The 19,658-nt window shown below is 44.9% G+C and overlaps 1 protein-coding gene across 8 annotated transcripts in view; it reads right to left on the reverse strand.

The window, feature by feature from the left end:
* The window catches only part of RYR3 (ryanodine receptor 3), a 1,008,486-nt gene that overhangs the window by 10,412 nt on the left and 978,416 nt on the right, over positions 1-19,658 (reverse strand). For all 8 annotated transcript variants that reach the window (XM_077464742.1, XM_077464741.1, XM_077464740.1 and 5 more), the window contains 3 exons: positions 16,466-16,622; positions 3,270-3,334; positions 298-398 (listed from right to left, as the gene is read on the reverse strand). In XM_077464742.1, coding sequence (XP_077320868.1) covers positions 298-398; positions 3,270-3,334; positions 16,466-16,622 — 323 coding nt within the window. The remainder of the gene's footprint in view (positions 1-297; positions 399-3,269; positions 3,335-16,465; positions 16,623-19,658) is intronic.

A 19,658-nucleotide genomic window follows, 5' to 3' on the forward strand; every position in this document is an offset into this window, starting at 1 on the left:
ATTTCCATCAGTTGTCTCTACCTGTCTTCCTTTTCCATATGCTATTAGCTACCACTTTTTCCCATCACACACAGTACAGATCGCAGCAGAATGAAAGAAAGCATGTGCAGGAGTTTGCTGCTTCAACTGTTTAGGATGCATGAATAAAACTGCAGCACAATTAACTTCTTATCTCATATACATGCCTCATTGTGAACATCCATCTTCTTTGCCTGGCACAGTTTTTAGAGAATACAATATTTCATAGAGAAGAACCAGCACTCATACTGCTAAGCAGAAGAATACATTTCTACTTACAGATAGTTGGCCAAATTGTGCTCTTGTAAGGTGTGTGTTTCAAAGCCATGCGGTGTTGTGTCAAAGTAATCATTTCCGATTCCACAAATAAAACATTTTGTCTGAATGGAAGAAAAATGTTAGAGGTTTTCATTTTGGGTAGTATGGCTACATTGTAGTACAGCATCCTCTTTAGGAGAAACAAACAAAAGTGACTGACTAAAGTGTCAAAATAGTGTCAATAAAAAAAAAAATATGTCTCAATGGTGTTGATTTACTAAAACTGGAGAGTGCAAATTCTGGAGCAGCTCTGCATAGAAACCAATTAACCTAGATTTTTTTGTTTTTTGTTCAGAGCTCAATTCAGGGGCCGGCAACATACGACCCCTGGGTTGCACTGAGCCCCCTGCCGCTAAATGTCCGGCCCATCAGCACACGTGATGAATTCACGTGCACCCGACCTGCGGTCGTTAAAACCCCTTCATGTCGACCGTATGCAAATATGTGGCCTCGGTTTGAAGGGATTGTACCGGGGTGATGCCTGCAGCTGCGCCGGCGGTTGGCTTTCTTGGGATAACAACTGATGCAGCTAAGAACTGCTTGGCTATTATCCCAAGCAGCGGGAGGGGACGCCGCCCCCCCCCCCCCCAACGCCTTCCGCGGTTCGCCTGGGCTCTCCTGTGCCACTGGGAGGCCCGAGCGACTATCCAGCACTTCCGCCGGCTGGCCGGTTACCCGAATGAAGCCAGAATCAGATTCAATCGGGTCTCCGATCTAGTAACCTCGAAGCAGTGTCATGACGCCAAATTTAAAAAAAATTACAGCATTTAAAACAGCCAAATCTGGTGTTTTTTTAATGCTTTTAAGTGCAAAGGAGGGATTTGGGGTCTTATCTCTCCATAATGAGTACCTGTCACTAGGGATATTTACATTCCTTCTAACAGCAATAAAAGTGATGAGATTTTTTTTTTTTCAAAGGGACAGTGTAAAATAAAAAATAAAAAAATAATAAGAAAAGAAGAAAAAAATGTAAAGCGCCCCAGCTTTGTAATATGGATGGGGTTGCTGTGTAACATGCAGGGGGGCTGTGTAATGTAAAGGGGTCCAGAGGTATGGGGGCTGTGTAATGTTAAGGGGTCCAGAGGTATGGGGGCTGTGTAATGTTAAGGGGTCCAGAGGTGCAGAGTCTGTGTAAGGTAAAGGGGGACAGGGGTGCAGGGGCTGTGTAATGTTATCTTCATTTATTAGCAGGTGAATGCGGCCCTCCATTAAAATTTGGCCCTTAAGTGGAAAAAGGTTGCTGACCCCTGGCATAATTGAACAAGCTGATTGGTTACCATGTAGAGCTGCACCAGATTTTGCACGCTCCAGTTTTAGTAAATCAACTCCAGTGTCTCCACACATTGCAGTGGGACAACATTTTGGTGTATGTGAGTATAGCACAGAATTGGTCAGAACACATGGACTATGTCATAAGTCAACATAGACAGTTCATATTAATATGTCAGGTAGAAGAAGGCATCACCTGTCATAATGTAATTCAGTAAGTGAGGACATATCATCTGTCATAGAGCTCCAGGTGCTCAGTGAGAACCTAAAAGAGTGTCTCTTGTGCTTGGTACATTTCTCACAGGGTGTCAGTATGACAACACTTCAAATATAAAAGTTTCCTATGTAGTTACATATTTTATCACATATTTCACCAATGTCCTTGAAGCACTGGAAACAACTGTTCAAACTTGCATTAAAACATGCCATATAAAAGCTCTATTTGATACATTAAAGGGGAACTATGGTCTTTAAAATGCTCTAGGACAAACATGAGATTATCTTAATGGAAAGGTTGTCAGTCTGTGCTATACCTTATTTTACATATAACATATATATATATATATATATATATATATATATATATATATATATACCAATGTTTTATCATTACAATAATGCATACAGGTTCGGCTTCATGTTTAAAAAGAGAAGTTTCTGATTTTACAAAAATAAACATTTATACTCACCACTGATCACTCAGTTCTCCCCTTCCGCTCTGAGCAGAGAGCCGGTGACTGTCAGTCACCGGCTCTCTGCTCTCCCCTCCAGTGCTCACTGGAGTGCTGGGCTGTCAAGGGGGTGGGAAGGGCTGGCACTGTCACATCAGCTGACAGGGGGCTTTAGCCCTCTGTCCGCTGAAAACAGATCACAGTGCAGAACAAACTGTACTCCTGTGATCCATGGGAGAAGTATGGCCAAAAAAGCTTGTTAGACTGCTATTTTGCACATCTCTCTGTTGGACTGCTTTTAGACATCCAAACAGTATAATAATTCCTGTGACCCTCAATAGACTCCAGGAAAATTTATATTAAAAATAAAGGAAATGATGTTATGAAAATCTATTTTTTTTTTTTTTTTTTACTTAAAATAATAATGTGAGTTAGTATTGCTACACAGAATTAATTCACCAGCCCCTTTAGGCCTCATGCACACAGGCATCTGTAACAGCCTGCCTGAACACAGAACTCCTGGCAGTAAAATGCTGCCTAAAAAAAAAAACCACACCAAAGCCAAAATGTATTGCACATGAGTTTAGGCGCGTCTAGCATTTCAGTGTTAGTGTATACTATTGGTCAGATTAATTTATTCTGGCCATTGGAATGCATTAACGATCAAGCGTTAGACGCTTTTATCGTTTATGCGCATTTGGGTGTGTTCCATGTTTTTTTTTTTTTGTTTTGTTTTTGCTTTTTAGCTTCTCTCCTGAGTGCACCTTTGGTGTTTTTGTTTCAGCCTGAAGCGCTGCTCTGCTAATAAACCTGCAAACATCTACAGTATGTGTGCATGAATTTATAGGCTTACAGAGAGGTGCTTTTACAGGCTGAAAAAAAAATCCAGTGAAAGTGGTGTTTTTTTAGGCTCTGTGTGCATGAGCCCTTATATGGAGTGTATCTGCTGTATCCCCAAGGTACATACAGCTGTTTAGGTGGATTTTTGCATACCTCCATGTCTTCCCTCACTTGTTCTTGTTGATCTCTCAGTTCTCCAAAAGCATCAATGATCAAACCTATAGCAGAACAGGGCAAATGTTATCTGAAAAGCAGTCACACTGGAACCGTTATCAATTAATATGAATGCATGTACTGTTGTTTTTACAACTGGTCCCTACAGACAGTTTCCTTTATTGCTGTGCTATGCATATGCCATAATCTTTAGAATTGTAGCCAAATTATTAAAAAGGAATAGTTCTGAAATCAGGCAATTATTGGTATAGAAGCCTAGATGTCCAGATTACATTTAGAAGTATCATTGTGCACCAGTTAACTTGACAATAACATTATGACTAATTTTCGTTGATCAATATTTGTTCACAGTTTTACATTGACATAAGTAGAAATTTGGATTTAGGTTGGTACTATTTATTGGATAACTATATACATTGTAGTGCAAGCTTTCAAAGTGCATCAGTCTCTTCTTTAGACAATATGAATTGACAGTAATAAACACACATTTTATACATAAAACAACAGGGATGTGATCAATTTCACACATGAATGGTACTGAAAGTTTAGGAAACTGATAAGGATTACTGACTGTGAGACAGAGAAATTGTTCTATCACACTTAACACCTAAAGCTGCCCATACACTACTACATAACTGAAGTTTATTGTGTGGGCGGCGCTGCCCACACCACCCAGCTAAACAAAAGTGTATTGTTCAATTGATTTTTGTTGAAGGAACCAGGTGGAAAGTTGCTGGGTGAACATTAGCTGCATCTAATTAGATGCAAGGGAAAAAACAGGGAGGCACCCACCTGAGTGTAGTAATAAAATGATAACTTTAATAGGATAAGGTTAAAAACACTTACAAGATGATAGAAGATGCATGCTCAGCAAAGTAAAGTGCAGCCCTGGCATTCCACGTGGCTCTGCAGGTCCCATCACTGTTCCAGGCAGCTGGAAAGAATTGGGTAGCTGGCTAAAATGGATCACAGTGTTTCTCCAGGAACCAGGAAGCTCCACGCTGACCCAGAAGTTATGTCACTGGCATCTGATTGGACCAAGGCAGGGCTGGAATCTTATCAATCAGGGCTGCAGTGGTGAAGGCTACGTGATCTGAGCTGACTGCTCCTTAAAGCACTTCTAGGTCAGCATGGAGCTTCCTGGTTCCTGGAGAAACACTGTGATCCATTTCAGCCAGCTACCCAATCCTTTCCAGCTACCTGGAACAGTGATGGGACCTGCAGAGCCACGTGGAATGCCAGGACTGCACTTTACTTTGGCGAGCATGCATCTTCTTTCATCTTGTGTTTTTAATCTTATCCTATTAAAGTCATCATTTTAATATTACACTCAAGTCAGTGCCTCACCCTCCTTGTTTTTTTTTCCTTACATGTCTTCCAGAGTTCTGGACACACTCTGAAGGGTGGCTGCCTTCCTTTTTAACACTTAATACCCCTTTCTTTTCCAACCTCCCAACTTATGGATACATCACCATCCAGCTATTACAGCCACAGACTATACCCCTAGGGATTACTCCATTTGGAGCACCAGAAACACTGACTACACTGCTATCTAATCAGATGCAGGCACTGTTTGGGTATTCAGACAGCCGGTGTTGTCAGCTGTCAGAATACAATAACCTGCAGCGGGAGAGTCATCCATCCGGCCTAAAAAGGAAGGATGGACTCTGTTAGATTTCTTTAATTCTGTATTAACAAGATTTAGTGGAAAGGGGGGATGGTGTGAATCTTTGTGATATGCCTTTGATGTGGAGATTTGCCTGGGATGAAAGTCCTCAGAAAATCATAGTGGCACATACAATTTCTGTCTCTGTTGAGACCTTGTTCCAAAGTCATGACTTTTCTTATGAATTTGAACCCTCACCTCAATCTCTGTTTGTGATTTAAAATTCCCCTTTAGTACCATAACCCAGAGGTCATTTTAGTTGTGTTCTCTCCTGCAGTGAACTAGTACAGGAACGTCAGTTTTGTTGTGTTCATTAGTGAATCTCAGTAGCTTATCTGCTGGAGTAATGTTTGTCCAGTTTCGCCAGACATCATTAGCATCTGGACTGCACATGCAATGGCAATTACAACATTGCCCATACCACAGTAAAACTCAAATTAAATTATTAACAAACGAAAATCGGTTTCTTGGACACCGTAATATCAATGCAAAGTAATTCTCTATAAATATTATTTTACCACAAACCCACCTGCCAATTGGACCAAAATGGATTTTACCAAGACTAACACCATTCTTACTTAAGTGTGAAAGGTAATAGGATGGTAGTTCCCTCTCCTGGGAATTCATAATGAGTGTCTTTTACAGTCATTAGAATTCTGTTTCTTGCCCAATGACAAATCATACAATGTGGGTCAAATTCATGTACCTGTTATGCCGCGTACACATGATCAGACTTTCTGGCAGACTAGGTCCGGTGGACCAGAATCCGTCAGACAATTGAATCGTGTTTGGGCTCCAGCGGACTTTTTTTCCCCAAAAGTCAGACGGACCTAGCAATAAAACATGTTTCAAATCTTTCCGATGGACACGAGTCCAGTCTAAAAATCCGTTAGTCTGTATGCTAGTCCGATGGACAGAAACCAGCGCTAGGGCAGCTATTGGCTACTGGCTATGAACCTACTTATTCTAGTCCGGTCATACGTCATCACGTTCGAATCTGTCATCTTTGGTGTACTTGTGCATGGCCAAGCCCGTTCATTTGGAAAGTCCATCAGAACTCAGCCGAAAGTCCGTCGGGAAGACCGTCAGACCTAGTATATCGAAAAGTCTGGTCTTGTGTACGCGGCATCAGAAACACACACAGATTGGTAGCAAAGATGCAGCAATCTTCTAAAAAGTGCAGGAAAGTGAAGGAAGCTCCTATAGGTTGCCATGCCAGCACTGCAGGAATTAGAGGGGTTGTAAAGGCTTGAGGATTTTTACCTTCATGCATTCAATGCATGAAGGTGAAAAAACCTTCTGTGTGCAGCTAGGAAGGATTTTTTTCACCTGCTAGAGCAAATTGCATAATGCTTTGCTGTTTTGTTTTACCTTTCTCTGGATCAACTGTGAGTATAGAATTGTGTATACAGGATTGTCAATTTTATTTTTTCCCCTTTTATTAGTTGAACGTGATGGACTTGTGTCTTTTTTCAGCCAAACTAACTGTGTAACTATATATCTATGTAATGAGCAGAGAGCGGCATGCTATCGGGGCACTCAGCAAGAGGGAGGAGCCAGGAGTTCTGGCAGGTGACCCGAGAAGAGGAGGATTGGGGCTGCTCTGCACAAAACCATTGCACAGAGCAGGTAAGTGTGACGTATCTGTTATTAAAAAGATACAGTCTACCTTTAATAACACTTTAAGCAGCTACCATTGTGTACCCAGAACCGTTCACACAGCTTTCCCTGATCTCGCCTCATACATAACATACCAGGTATTAGCAGCCATCCTTCCCCCCCAAATAATCTAATTAGTAACCCCAATCACAACACAAAGAGACAACAAGGTTTATGTCTTGTCCCTCAATGGCTGCTCTGGCTGGGACATGATCCTGACTCCAGGTCCTGTACTTCTTTCTCCTCCCCTCCAAACCTGTGTGTATACTGTATGTGAAAATGGCTTCCCCTCACTGTAGACAGGCAATATAAGCATAGCAGCAGTCTCTCTACACCAACATGGCATTGGTCTTAATCACCTCAAGCTTTTCTACTTTAGCAACAATACCACTTGCTTATCAAATTGAGCACATCTGTATAAAATATATTTTTATTACTGCCAGTTCATATTCTCTAAAGAAAAGGCTGATGTGCTTTGAAGGCTTGAACTACATTCTATTATGTTTACCATTAAATAGTCACCATAAATCCAAACATCTACTTTTATGGATGGCTGTCATAGCACCACACTGTGTTGCTGTTTGTGGGCATGCAAAGCATTTTTTAACCTATACAGCTATTCTTTTCCTGATCGTGTTTTTATCATAGGCTGACAAATAATGGTGTTTAAATCGTATATTTTTTAGTTCATTTTACATTAAACAGATTTTAGTCACAATTTTAAAGCTGAACTGTAGATTACAAAAGTACAGTTTATGCAGTTGTGTATTTTTTTAAATCATTACATTTAATTACATGCAAGTACATGAATTTTATTAGCTACTGTTCTTGTTATCCCCTACACAACAGCATTTAGACAGGAAGGAGCAGTACGAGGAGCCAACCAGGTGTGATGCACGGCACGCTGTGCTGACAAAGAACGTGTTATTCAGAGGAGAGACAGCGGGAAGATGAGCTTATCAACCTGCTGTATCTCTTTCAATGTCCACTAAGAATGGGGGTGGGGAGGTGATCCAGCATTGTTGCTTAACTGCAGAAGAGGTCACAATTATGGCTGTGCTGTCAAGTAGGAATGTATAAAACTGGCAAAACATGGGTCGGTTTTTTTCTATCAGCCAGCAGTTTGAAAGGGGAAAAAAAACTGACCTGACAACCCAATCCCAACATTCAATGTGGAAATCCACTGTCATTGTATTCTGATAGTGGGACTGCTCCTGCTGTTAGAATACACTGATCAGAGCTGCAGCCATTGATGCAAGCTCTGATCGAATGGAAATTTTGCAGCATGATTCTCATGAACAGGAACGGCCATAGATGGATTTAAATTTGGCTGGTTCAGCAGGAAGTGACTACATTTCAATCCATGCATCGCCAGCCTAAATCTTTTTTTTTTTTTTTTTTTTTTTTTGAAAATGTTTTTTATTGAGTTTTAGACAGACAAACGAACATTCAACAAAAAAAAAACAAAAACAGTGACATGCCACATTGTTATGGTTAGACCCACGCAGGGGTCGTCAAGTGATTCTAACAGAATAATCGACACCTGTAGCACATCCACAACAACAATCACTAACTTAGTGCTAGGTTGGCTCCCGCTCCATATAACAACTTAGGACCAATTTCTGTAGTCGGGCCGCACGTGGCCCCAGAATAATTGAACTAGGCATATAGGATTGGTAACACTAAAAAAACCAAGACATTGAAGTGGAGCAATGCCAGGGGGCCCTCCCCATCCACACTCCCATCTTCCCTCTGGATGACATCCCGGACCTGTTAATCTGTAGTCACTGTGGAGGCATCATCCAGCCACTTAGACCACACTTTCATGTATTTTTTGGGGCAACCCCTGTTATGATACGTTTCTTTGTAATGTGGTAAGACTTTATTAACATGGGATTTCCACAGTTGTAATGACGGCGGGGCCTGCTTTTTCCAGCATAAGGTGATCATTTTCCTGGCATAAAAGAGTAGAAGTCCTATCAGGGTTCTGTCTGCTATCCTGGGGGCCACCCCTTCCACCAATCCCAGAAGGCATATCCGTGGGGTCTGGGCTACATCTATTCCCACCACTTCATGAATTATGGATAGTACCTGTGACCAGTAACGCTGAATTACCGGGCAGGACCAGAAGATGTGTATAAAGTCACCCGGATCCCCAGTGCATCTCCAGCATTCCGAGGACAGGGAGGTTCTCATTTTATGTAATCTATACGGGGTAATATATGCCCGGTGTAGAATTTTGTATTGTATGAGGCGGTCACGAAGGGATACCAGGATGGTGAAGGGAAAGTCCCACATGTCCTCCCAGTCCTCGGAATCCAGATCCGATATGTCTTGAGTCCATCTCTGCCGGAGCTTTGACAGATCTGGAAAAGAGACCCTAATAAGGTGCGCATACAGGACCGAAGTCGGTTTCCTAGTACATTCAGATCTTGTAATCTTTTCCAGGGCGGATTGCACAATTTGCGTGGTATTGGGTACCACTTGAGCCTTGAAAGCATGGGATAGCTGCATATAGCGGAATAGATGCGAGGGGGGTACATTATTGCGAGATACCAGGTGATTAAAGGGGTGTATAGTCGTACCGGTCGTGAGGTCAGATAAGAGTTTTATGCCACATCTGGCCCAAATTTTGGGGTCTGGTAGTGAATAGAGGTGGGGTAAGGCAGGATTATTCCATAAAGGGGTGTGCGGGGAGATTGCATTCCCCGGAAACCCCTCCAGTCCCAGTCCCGCCCGCCAGGCCCTTAGAGTTGTGTGCATAGAGGGTGTCAGGTCATAGGGGGCCCTGGGACCCCGCAGGGGTAAGTGTGTCAGGGCCTCCACGGATCGGACCACCGCAGCCTCCAGAACCACCGCAGTGTTGGACAGGTCTGGTGTCATCCACCAGACTACCGTGACCAACTGTGCTGCCAGAAAATATTTCTGGCAGTCAGGAAACGCCAACCCCCCCCGCAGCACCGGACGCATCAGCGTGGATAGTTTAAACCTATGGGGGCCGGAGCCCCAGAGGAAGGAAGAGAACAAACGATTCAATTTCGTAAAAAATGAGGAAGGAATCCATTGTGGGGAGTTACGGAATAGATAGGTAAATTTAGGGATTATCTTCATTTTGATGAGGTTAACGCGGCCTAAGAGGGATAGGGGAAGGTTTTCCCAGGCTTTCAACCTAGCCTTGACATTTTGAACCACCGGATCTAGATTGAGGGGGATAAAGCTGGATACGTCTCTCGAAACCCTCACTCCCAGATACACCATGTCATCTACCCATTGCAGTTGGATATTTGGCGGGGCTAGTCGTTTTGCCTCAGGGTCAATAGCCAGTAACTGGGACTTCGTCCAGTTCACCCGCAGTCCAGTTATCCTAGAAAAATCAGTCAGTACTCGCAGCGCTCCCCTAAGAGAAGGGCCTGCGTCATTCAGAAAAAGCAGGAGGTCGTCAGCATACAGTGCCACCCTCTCCTCCAGCCAGGCCATTTTCAGTCCCTTTATATGGGGCGAGACCCGCAATGCTTCCGCCACCGGTTCCATAGCGATGGTGAAAAGTGCTGGAGAGAGAGGGCAGCCCTGCCTGGTACCCCTGGACAACGGGAAGGGAGCAGAAACATCCCCCGCCAGCCTAATGGCTGCCTTTGGGGATCTGTACATAGTCTGCAGCCACCCAATAAAAACCAACGGAAACCCCATCCTCCGCAGAACCTCCCAGAGATAAGGCCACTCAATCGAATCGAATGCCTTCTCAATATCAAAGGAGGCAACCGTTCTAGTGCCCACATTATCATGTTTGGCATGGAGATTGGTGAAAAGTCTGCGGAGGTTGATGTCCGTCGATTTCTGGGCCATGAACCCTGTCTGGTCAGGGTCTATAACGGAGGGCAGAAGGGGGTTAAGTCTAACCGTGATTAATTTAGATAAAATTTTAAAGTCAGTGTTAAGAAGAGCAATGGGTCTATAGGAGGCGCATTGTTTGGGATCTTTATTGGGTTTGAGAATTAAAGTGACATGGGCATCCGCCATGGAGGGTGGGAGCGCTCCCCCCTCCAGACACTGGGTATACAGGTCAGCCAGTAGAGGGGCCAGGAGATCCGCGTGGGATCGGTAGAACTCGACGGGCAGACCGTCCGGGCCCGGGGACCTCCCGGCTGCGAGCGAGTTAATAACAGCATGCACTTCCTCCGCAGTAATAGGTCGGACCAGATGGGACCTCTCCTCATCTGAGAGCCACCCCAAGGCCAGGGGGTCTAGGAGAGGCGCCATCCCACCCGGATCCACAACAGGAGGGAGCGTGGAAGTGTATAATGTCTGATAGAAGGCCCGAAACTCCCTTAGGATGTCCTCCCGGGATGTAAGAGAGTCCCCGGTAGGAGAAACCAATTCGGGAACCAGGGTCATAGGGGTATCATGGTAAGACATCATTGCCAGTAGCCTACCATTCCTATCACCCTGCTCAAAAAACTTTTGTTTAGAATGAAAAACCTCCAACCGGGTAATCTCAGAGAGGTGGAGGTGGAGACACCGTTTTGTGGAATGAAGCCAATCGAAATTGGAGACCGAGGGGTCAGACCCATAGGCAGCAGCTGCCTCCTCAATCTCTCCCTCCAACTGGGTTTTTGTGACCTGCTGAGTTACCTGGACCGCCTTAATTTCTGACATATATTGCCCTCTAATGTATGCCTTAAAGGCATCCCAAACTGTGGGAGGAGAGGATGACCCCGCATTAAGTTCCCAGTATTCTCGCAGTGCATGTGGGATTCGCTCCGCTATCTCTTCATGGGAGATCCACTGCACCCCAAGGCGCCATAGGGATCTATTGCGACGCTCCGTCGCCCGCATAGTAATTTTGAGGGGGGAATGGTCAGATAGCCCACTAGGCAGGTATGTCGCCTCTACCACGTCCGATAGCATATGTTGATTTGCGAACGCATAATCTATTCTAGAGGAGGTTTTGTAGGACGTAGAGAAGCACGAGTAAGCCTTAGTACGTGGGTGCAGCCATCTCCACACCTCCGTAACCCCCGCCGCGTCTGTCCACCCCATCAGGTCTCCCCTAGAGGATTGCGACGGAGTGGGCCTATCAAGATCAGGGGAGAGGGTGTTAGTAAAGTCTCCCAGGAGTAGTAATTTGGCTGGACAATACGGGGTAATCCTCTCCAAGATAGTGTACAACACTTCCGGTCTAAAAGGTGGCGGAATATATACCCCCACCAAAATATACCTTTGTTGCCAGGCCGTGAGTACCACAATTACATATTTGCCATGAGGGTCCGTATGAACAGCTTCCACTGTACACATAAAGGATTTGTTTATCAGAATGGAGACCCCCCTGGCATATGAGGAATACGTGGCATGAAAAGTCCTCTGAACCCAATGTTTTTTCAGAGTCAACAACTTACTCCCCATCAGGTGGGTCTCCTGTAGGACCAATATGTGTGGGTTGTGCGTCTTGATATACTGGAACATCAGTGCCCTTTTAAACTTAGAGTTTAGGCCCCTAACATTCCAGGACACCACCGACCAAGTACCCAGATCATGTGACGCCATAATTCCAGGGGGGAGAGTTTAGCAATCGGATGATTGAGTCCCACCTGAGACCCACCCGACAAGCAGTGAAAGAGCACGAGCCAACCGCACATAACATATACAAACTACAAAAAACTTTACAACTTCCCAAGCACTGGGTGCTTTTCCTACCGGTACCCGGTGCCCCCCAAAAACACTGGGGGTGGACCAGGAACCGGTCTATACCCAAAACTAACCGTAACATTGTGGAGTGTGAGCCCAAACTCTAGGCCACACTACAGTCTTCCGCAGAACCGCGGATTCAACCTTTGAGGCGTGTATTCGGTACCAACACTCTGATGTCCCCTTGAACCATGGAAGTCCGCCGAAGGGCCTGAACCGCCCCCCCTGGTATACAGAGGCCCCCTAACGTGGGGTGGGGGGGGGGAGTAATATCCTTCCACGGCAAAAGGGTTCAGTGAGAATGCCTCCAAGGGAGTGGAGAGCAGTTAGTTCCCAACTTCGTGTAGATGAACCCAATCGTGGGGGGTTCCGTGGGGGGTCACCTATTCAAATACCTGTGAAGTGGCTCCGGTATTAAGAGGAGCTTGCGCCAAGAAAAACAAGCCAAGTCCAGGGTCACACAGTGAACGTCTCAAGGATAGGCCATCAATGCAAGGTGGTCAGCCAGGCGTCCGCGTCCGCTGGGTCGTCAAAGAATCTGAGTGTTCCATCATGTTGGACCCGCAGGCGGCTAGGGTAAAGCATACTATACTTTATGTTCTTGTCCCGGAGCCGTCTACGAACATCATTGAATGTTTTCCTCTTCCGCTGCAAGTCAGCCGAGAAGTCAGGGAAAAGATGAATGGATGCGTTTCCATATGTGAGAGTAGGATGCTTGCGGGCCTCCGATAGAATTCTGTCTCTGTCTCGATAATTGAGGAAGCGGACCAGGAAAGGCCTGGGGTGGTTCCCAGGGATGACACGTCCGGAGGGCACCCGATGGGCTCTTTCCACCACATAGGTAGGAGGGACCTCGGTGAGATCCAGGAGATCTTTAAAGAACCCTTCCGCGAAGACAGCCGGGTGATCCCCTTCCTCTTTCTCGGGCAGCCCCAGGACTCTAACATTGTTCCGTCTGAGCCGGTTTTCGGCGTCATCTGACTTCGCGACAAGGGACTGTACTGTGCGCTGCAGCTCAGCAATGGAGGAGGTATGTGCGGCAGTAAGATCCTCCGTGGCGGAGACTCTGGTCTCAGTTTCAGTCATTCTCCCTCTGATTTTATCAAGATCATTCCTGATAAAGTTGCACTCCTCTGCCAGGTGGTCAATACGCCCAAGCAGTGACGTTCTGCTCTGCTCGATTGCAGCAAGGATGGTGGCCGTGCTGTCCTGCGGCGGGGGGGCCGACCCCGTGGCTGCCGATGCCTCCGTAGTGCCCATCTCCATCTCAGACAACAAGGCCCGGAGTCTCCCCACAATCAAATGGTCCGGCTGGCTAGGATCAGGAGATATTGGAGGCAGGCGGGGTGGGGAGTCAGTCTCCACAGCCTTGAAGTGCTTTTTCCCTTTTTTGGAGGGGGGTGACATCTGACAGGACACAAAAAAGGGGGGGAGACCCCAACACAGGAGCACGGGGGATCACCGCTCACAGCCCAGGGGAGCACGAGGTACCCAGCCAGGGGGGGGGGGATGTCACAGTCCAGGCAGGCAGATAACAGTCCCTTGCAACCCCCCCACAGCAGCCAGCCTAAATCTTAGTGCTGAATGGAAACAAATACAAATCCTTTAGTAGATAACATAATTCCCGTGGTGTGCCTGGAATTAAGCTCTAAACTATTTTAAAGCAGAACTCCACTCTCTCAATCAACATTGACTATTTTTAATCCCTATGCTGCTAGCATTAGTAAATGGATAGGAAAGTATATCATATTTGCTTGTTTTAAACTTTATTTTCATTACATTTCTTCAGTTACTTCCTGGTTTCTGTGCCTAGGGAAATTATGTCATACATCCCAGGAGTCTTCAGTGGGGGAGGAGGGGCTTTCTCAACTAAGCACACCCTCTCTTGCTTGCATGCCTGAGTTAAGAGCAGTTGAATTACCAGAAGTAAATGCTACATAATCACCTGCCCTTACTAAAAGTGATTTCTCAACAAAATAAAGCACGGAGATATAAATAGATGCGTGAGTTTGTTTTGAATATTAAAAAATTAATTAAATAGCATCTTTGGTTAGTGGTGCTCAGTTAAAGTGTAGTTCCACTTTAATTCAATTATTTTTTACACAGTTCACAACAGTGACAGCTATGCCTCTCCTTCTGGGCACAGTAAATACAAAAAGAGAGAGAGGGTAGGTTTGTTTGTAAACAAATCTCATGTGGTCACGACTTTTTTGGTGATCACATCATTATAACCATGCCAATTCCGATTGTTAGGGTTAGACCTGTGGCTGATAGCACAGTCTGAGAACTAGGAATGCACACTGGTGTGTGCTGCTATTTTTTGAATATGAAACACAGATTAAAGTGATACTAAAGCCTTGTATTATTTTTTTGTTTAAAAATAACAAACATGTTATACTTACCTACTTTGTGCAGTGGTTTTGCCCAGAGCAGCCTAGATCCTCCTCTTCTCGGGTCCCTCACTGGCGCTCCTTGCCCCTCCCTCCTGCTGAATGCCCACCCAACAAGCAGCTTGCTATGGGGGCACCAGAGCCAAGCCGCTGCTCTGTGTGTCCATTCAGACATGGAGCCGTGGCTCGGCCATGCCCCCAATCTCTCCTGATTGACTCACTGACTTTGATTGACAGTAGTGGACGCCAGTGGCGTTCACTGTTTGTTTCAGCCAATCAGGAGGGAGAAACAGCCAAAGCTCTCATGCAACATCGCAGAATCAAGATTGGGCTCAGGTAAGTATTAGGGGCAGTGTTGGTCATCTTACTTTAAAAAAGTAATTTGTTAAGTTACAAATTACTTCTCCCAAAAAGTAATTGGGTTAGTAACTCAATTACTACATTGGAAAAGTAATTAGTTACTCAGCAATGTAACGTGACTTTTTTAAAATATTCTATAATGCAATTGCGTTCTATAACATCTTTAATATCAAAGATGTTTATATTAACTGAAGAATAAAAACACTATATACAGTATTTTAGAACATTTGGTATTTATTTGAACCCAAATATTGAGGGGGGTGGCAGCGGTGGTACTTGAGGGGTGGCAGCAGTGGTACTTGAGGGTGTGGAAGCGGTGGTACTTGAGGGGGTGGCAGCAGTGGTACTAGGGGGGTGATGGTGGTGTACTTGGGGGGGTGGCAGCGGTGGTACTGGGGGGTGGCAGTGGTGGTGGTGTACTTGGAGGGGTGGCAGGCAGCGTGGTACTTGAGGGGGTGGCAGCGGTGGTGGTGCTATCCTCTCCCACCACCACCACCTCTGCCTCTTACTGATCCCATCCTCCACCACCACTGATCTCATCCCTACCCTATCCCCCCATCACCTCTGTTGTAGAAGTGATGGTGGGTGGGTAGGGATGGGATCAGTGAGAAGCAGAGGTGGTGGAGGACTTGGGATGGATCGATTGCACTGCAATTCGAATCATCAGTCACTTACTTGAATGCCTCCAGGGATGCCTTTCCTCATGGGGAGAGAGAGAGACCCTCCCCTTCACTCGATTTGTGTCAGTTGGCCAGCTGACTTAATTTTTCAGTGTCTGCCCCGCCTCCCTACATTCTCCCTCTGGATAGGCAGGGCGGGATGGAGCGGTCCAGACAGTCTCTCTGAGTCTCAGCCTCTTCTCAGCTCAGCGGGCGAAAGCCTCCCTCCCTGCCCCGGACGAACGGCCAGGCAGTGCAGCCAGAGTGGGCCTCCCGGGCAGTAGATGTAATTGAGGTAACTCTGCCCAAGCAATGGGAACTGAGTTACCATGAGGGGAAGAGTAATCAGTCAGATTACTCGTTACCCTCTAAAGTAACTCCGTTTATTTTAACTGAGTTACTTATATCACTGATTAGGGGGTCTGCTGCACACAGATTTTTTTTTTTATCCTCATGCTAATGCTTTAAGATAAAAAACCCTTCTGTCTTTAGAATCACTTTGACCTTCTCCCAGCATTCCAGTCATGAAGGAGTAAAAACCTGGCTTTTAGCCTGAAATTGTACAACATGACTGTTCAAGGCCTCTTTGGGCTAGTAATGTCATATATTGTAAGAAGCCTACGTTTAAAAAACTGGGTTTAAAAAAACTGGTATAATGGCACATAAGCCTGCAGCTAAAATTAATTTGTGAGCATCTCCCTCACTACTCAGAACCTCAGATGTTAGCAGTGTTTTTAAAAATGTAACAAAGTTAGTCACCTTGAATAATGGCTAGAAGTATGACGATAACAAAGAAGAAGAAGGTGATGTCAAACACAATACGATACATCTCGTAAGGGTCACCGGCAGGGTCTTCAATCTCATCTCCAATGCCACCTCCGGCTCTCACGCCCACATACATGTGGAACAGATAACACTGTGAACCAAGAATAAAGCACAGTTGATCTGGTTAGCAAAACCTTGCAATGTTTGAGAATCATGTTGTGCACTTGTGGAACTCGCAAGCCACAATTATTGTCCAAGGTTGTAGATTTCCAAACAAAGCAGGACTGGCTCTTTGAAGAGCAATGGATACATAGGCCTCACATGACCAGTAAAGCTAGTATCATTACATTTTTAATACAAAAAATAGCAAAAATACCTAACATGACAATTACAGTGCTAATCTTTATTTAAGCAATACAAACAACACAACATGGATACCTAACACAGACTAAAACAAGTACAGTAACCTTCACTGTGTATGTACTTGTTGATGTAGATAGAGCGCTCCCCTATGCCTTACCTAACAACATTCTCAATCTGGCCCTGATTTAAGTATACGCTAAGCCTGTCAAATAAGGCACACATTTTCTGGGACAGCTGAATATGTCTATCATTTTGAGTAATTAAATGGGTTTCATACAACCAGAATAAAGTGTATGATTTCTGATTGGTTGTATGGTTATTAGATGCCAGGCTAGGAGCTTTCTGCCATTACATCAGACTTACAATATCTCACAAAAGTAAGTACACCCCTCACATTTTTGTAAATATTTTATCCTACCTTTTCATGTGACAACACTGAAAAAAATTACACTTTGCTACAATGTAAAGTAGTGAGTGTACAGCTTGTATAACAGTGTACATTTGCTGTCCCCTCAAAATAAGTTAACGCATTAATATCTAATACAAAGGCAACAAAAGTGCGTACACCCCTAAGTGAAAATTTCCAAATTGGGAGAAATTTGCCCTCCCAGGTGTCATGCGACTACAAAGTCTCAGATGAGAATGAGGAGCAGGTGTGTTAAAAGTGGCGTTATCGCTCTCACTCTCTCATACTGGTAACAGCAAGTTCAACATGGCACCTTATTATTATTATTATACAGGATTTATATAGTGCCAACAGTTTGCGCAGCGCTTAACAAAATGAAGGCAGACATTACAGTTAAGTTACAATTTGGTACAAGAGGAATCAGAGGACCCTGCTCATTAGAGCTTACAATCTAGGAGGGAGGGTCAATTGATACAAAAAGGTAATAGCTGTGGGGGGTAAGCTGATGGAGAAAGTCAAACAGTGTATTAGTAGGAAGCAGGATAAGCTTCTTTAAAGAGAAGGGTTTTCAGGGATCGTCTAAAGATGGATAGATTAGGGGACAGTTGGACAGATTGGGGTAGGAGGTTCCAAAGGATGGGAGAAGCTCTGGAGAAATCCTGGAGGCGAGCATGGGAGCATGGGAGGAGGTGAGAAGGGAGCTAGAGAGCAGGGGGTCTTGGGAGGACCAAAGAACATCTTGGGTGGTATTTTGAGACTAGGTTAGTGATGTAGCTGGTAGCAGATTTGTGGATGGCTTTCTAAATTATGGTTAGTACTTTGAACTGTATTTATTGGATGAGTGGAAGCCAGTGCACGGATTGTCAGAGAGCGGTGGAGGACACTGAATGGTTGGTAAGGTGGATGAGTCTTGCAGCAGCATTCATTATGAATTGAAGGGGGGAGAGTGTATGTAAAGATAATCCAATGAGGAGGGAGTTGCAGTAGACGAGGCGAGAGATAACCAGGGAGTGAAATAGAAGCTTGGTGGTGTCATTGGTTAAAAAGAGGTGTATTCTAGAGATGATACGGCTAAGGCAGTATGATTTGGACAGGGACTGGATGTGGGCCTGAAAGGACAGTTCAGAGTCTAGGGTTACCCCCAGCACCCTGGCATGTGGGGACGGACTGATAGTTGTGCCATCTTCAGAGAAGTCAAGGGAAGGGGCAACCCAAGACATTGCGCAAGTATTCTTTTCCTCTCTGCCTTATATTGCGGTATATTGTCTTTATTTTGTTGAAACATCTTTTTCTGTAAATATTTTATATGCACCAATTTCAAGCTTTTCATTATTAACACCTTAAAGTGGTTGTAAACCCTTACAACACACTTTGACCTAAAGGTAAGCCTAGATTAAGGCTTACCTGTAGGTCCAAGAAATATTTGCCCGAAGACAGGCGCTGCACGTGTCTCGGCTCCCATGCGCATGCGCGGGAGTGATGTCATCGCAGCTTTGCCGAATGACAGCGGCGGAGCTGCGAGACCCCACCAAGAAGATGGATGCGCCGGACTACAGGGGACAGCGGTGACTTCGCTGGCTCCTGTGTCAGGTAAGTGACACATAATGGACTACTATGCGATGCATAGTAGTCCATTATGCTTTGCCTTTGCAGGGAATGAAAGAGGAAGTAAACCCATCAGGGTTTACTTCCTCTTTAAATTGAAAAGTGTTAACCTTGTCCCTAAAGCTCTTAATGCAATCTAGAAATGAACCTGTCCTTGAAGAGTGCTACTGTCTAGAATAAAGCCTCTGAGCAGACCTGTCTGTGGTGACAGTATGTGTTACAGAAGATTATTCTAAAATCATAATTGGTATTGCTAATTTGATGGAAGTTCTGACCCTCCTTTATCAAAGGTCAGTGGTGGAATTTAAAGGGTTAATTGCGTAATTAACCCAGTCACAATCGCTCTCAGGCTGCCGGCATCTATATTGTGGTCCTGCAAGCTGGAAAATCTTTGTGCTGGGTGCAGCTGAGAGTGGCATTGTTATATAAGTGGTGTGATCTTCTGGACTTCAAAATCTCCATAGGTGACACTTTAAACATTTTTACAGGTTACATGTTTAGAGTTACAGAGGAGGTTCAGTGCTAGAATTATTGCTCTCACTCTAATGTTCGTATGTAACCTGTGTGTATCTGGCTCTGATACTAGCCAGTGCCTCACAAGCCACTGCCTCACCGCACTTTCCTGCTAAGGACACGGATTACTGGAACCATGTACTGTGGTCTGATGAAACCAAGATATACTTATTTGGTTCAGATGGCATCAAGCATGTGTGGCGGCTACCAGGTGAGGAGTACAACAAATACAAGTGTGTCTTGCCTACAGTCAAGTGGGAGTGTTATGGTCTGGGGGAGTGTCATGGTCTGGGGATGCAT

The sequence above is a fragment of the Lithobates pipiens genome, unplaced genomic scaffold (assembly GCF_037356315.1).
Source record: "Lithobates pipiens isolate NorthernLeopardFrog02 unplaced genomic scaffold, aLitPip1_a1.2 Scaffold_30, whole genome shotgun sequence".
In the NCBI taxonomy this organism is placed as follows: domain Eukaryota; kingdom Metazoa; phylum Chordata; class Amphibia; order Anura; family Ranidae; genus Lithobates; species Lithobates pipiens.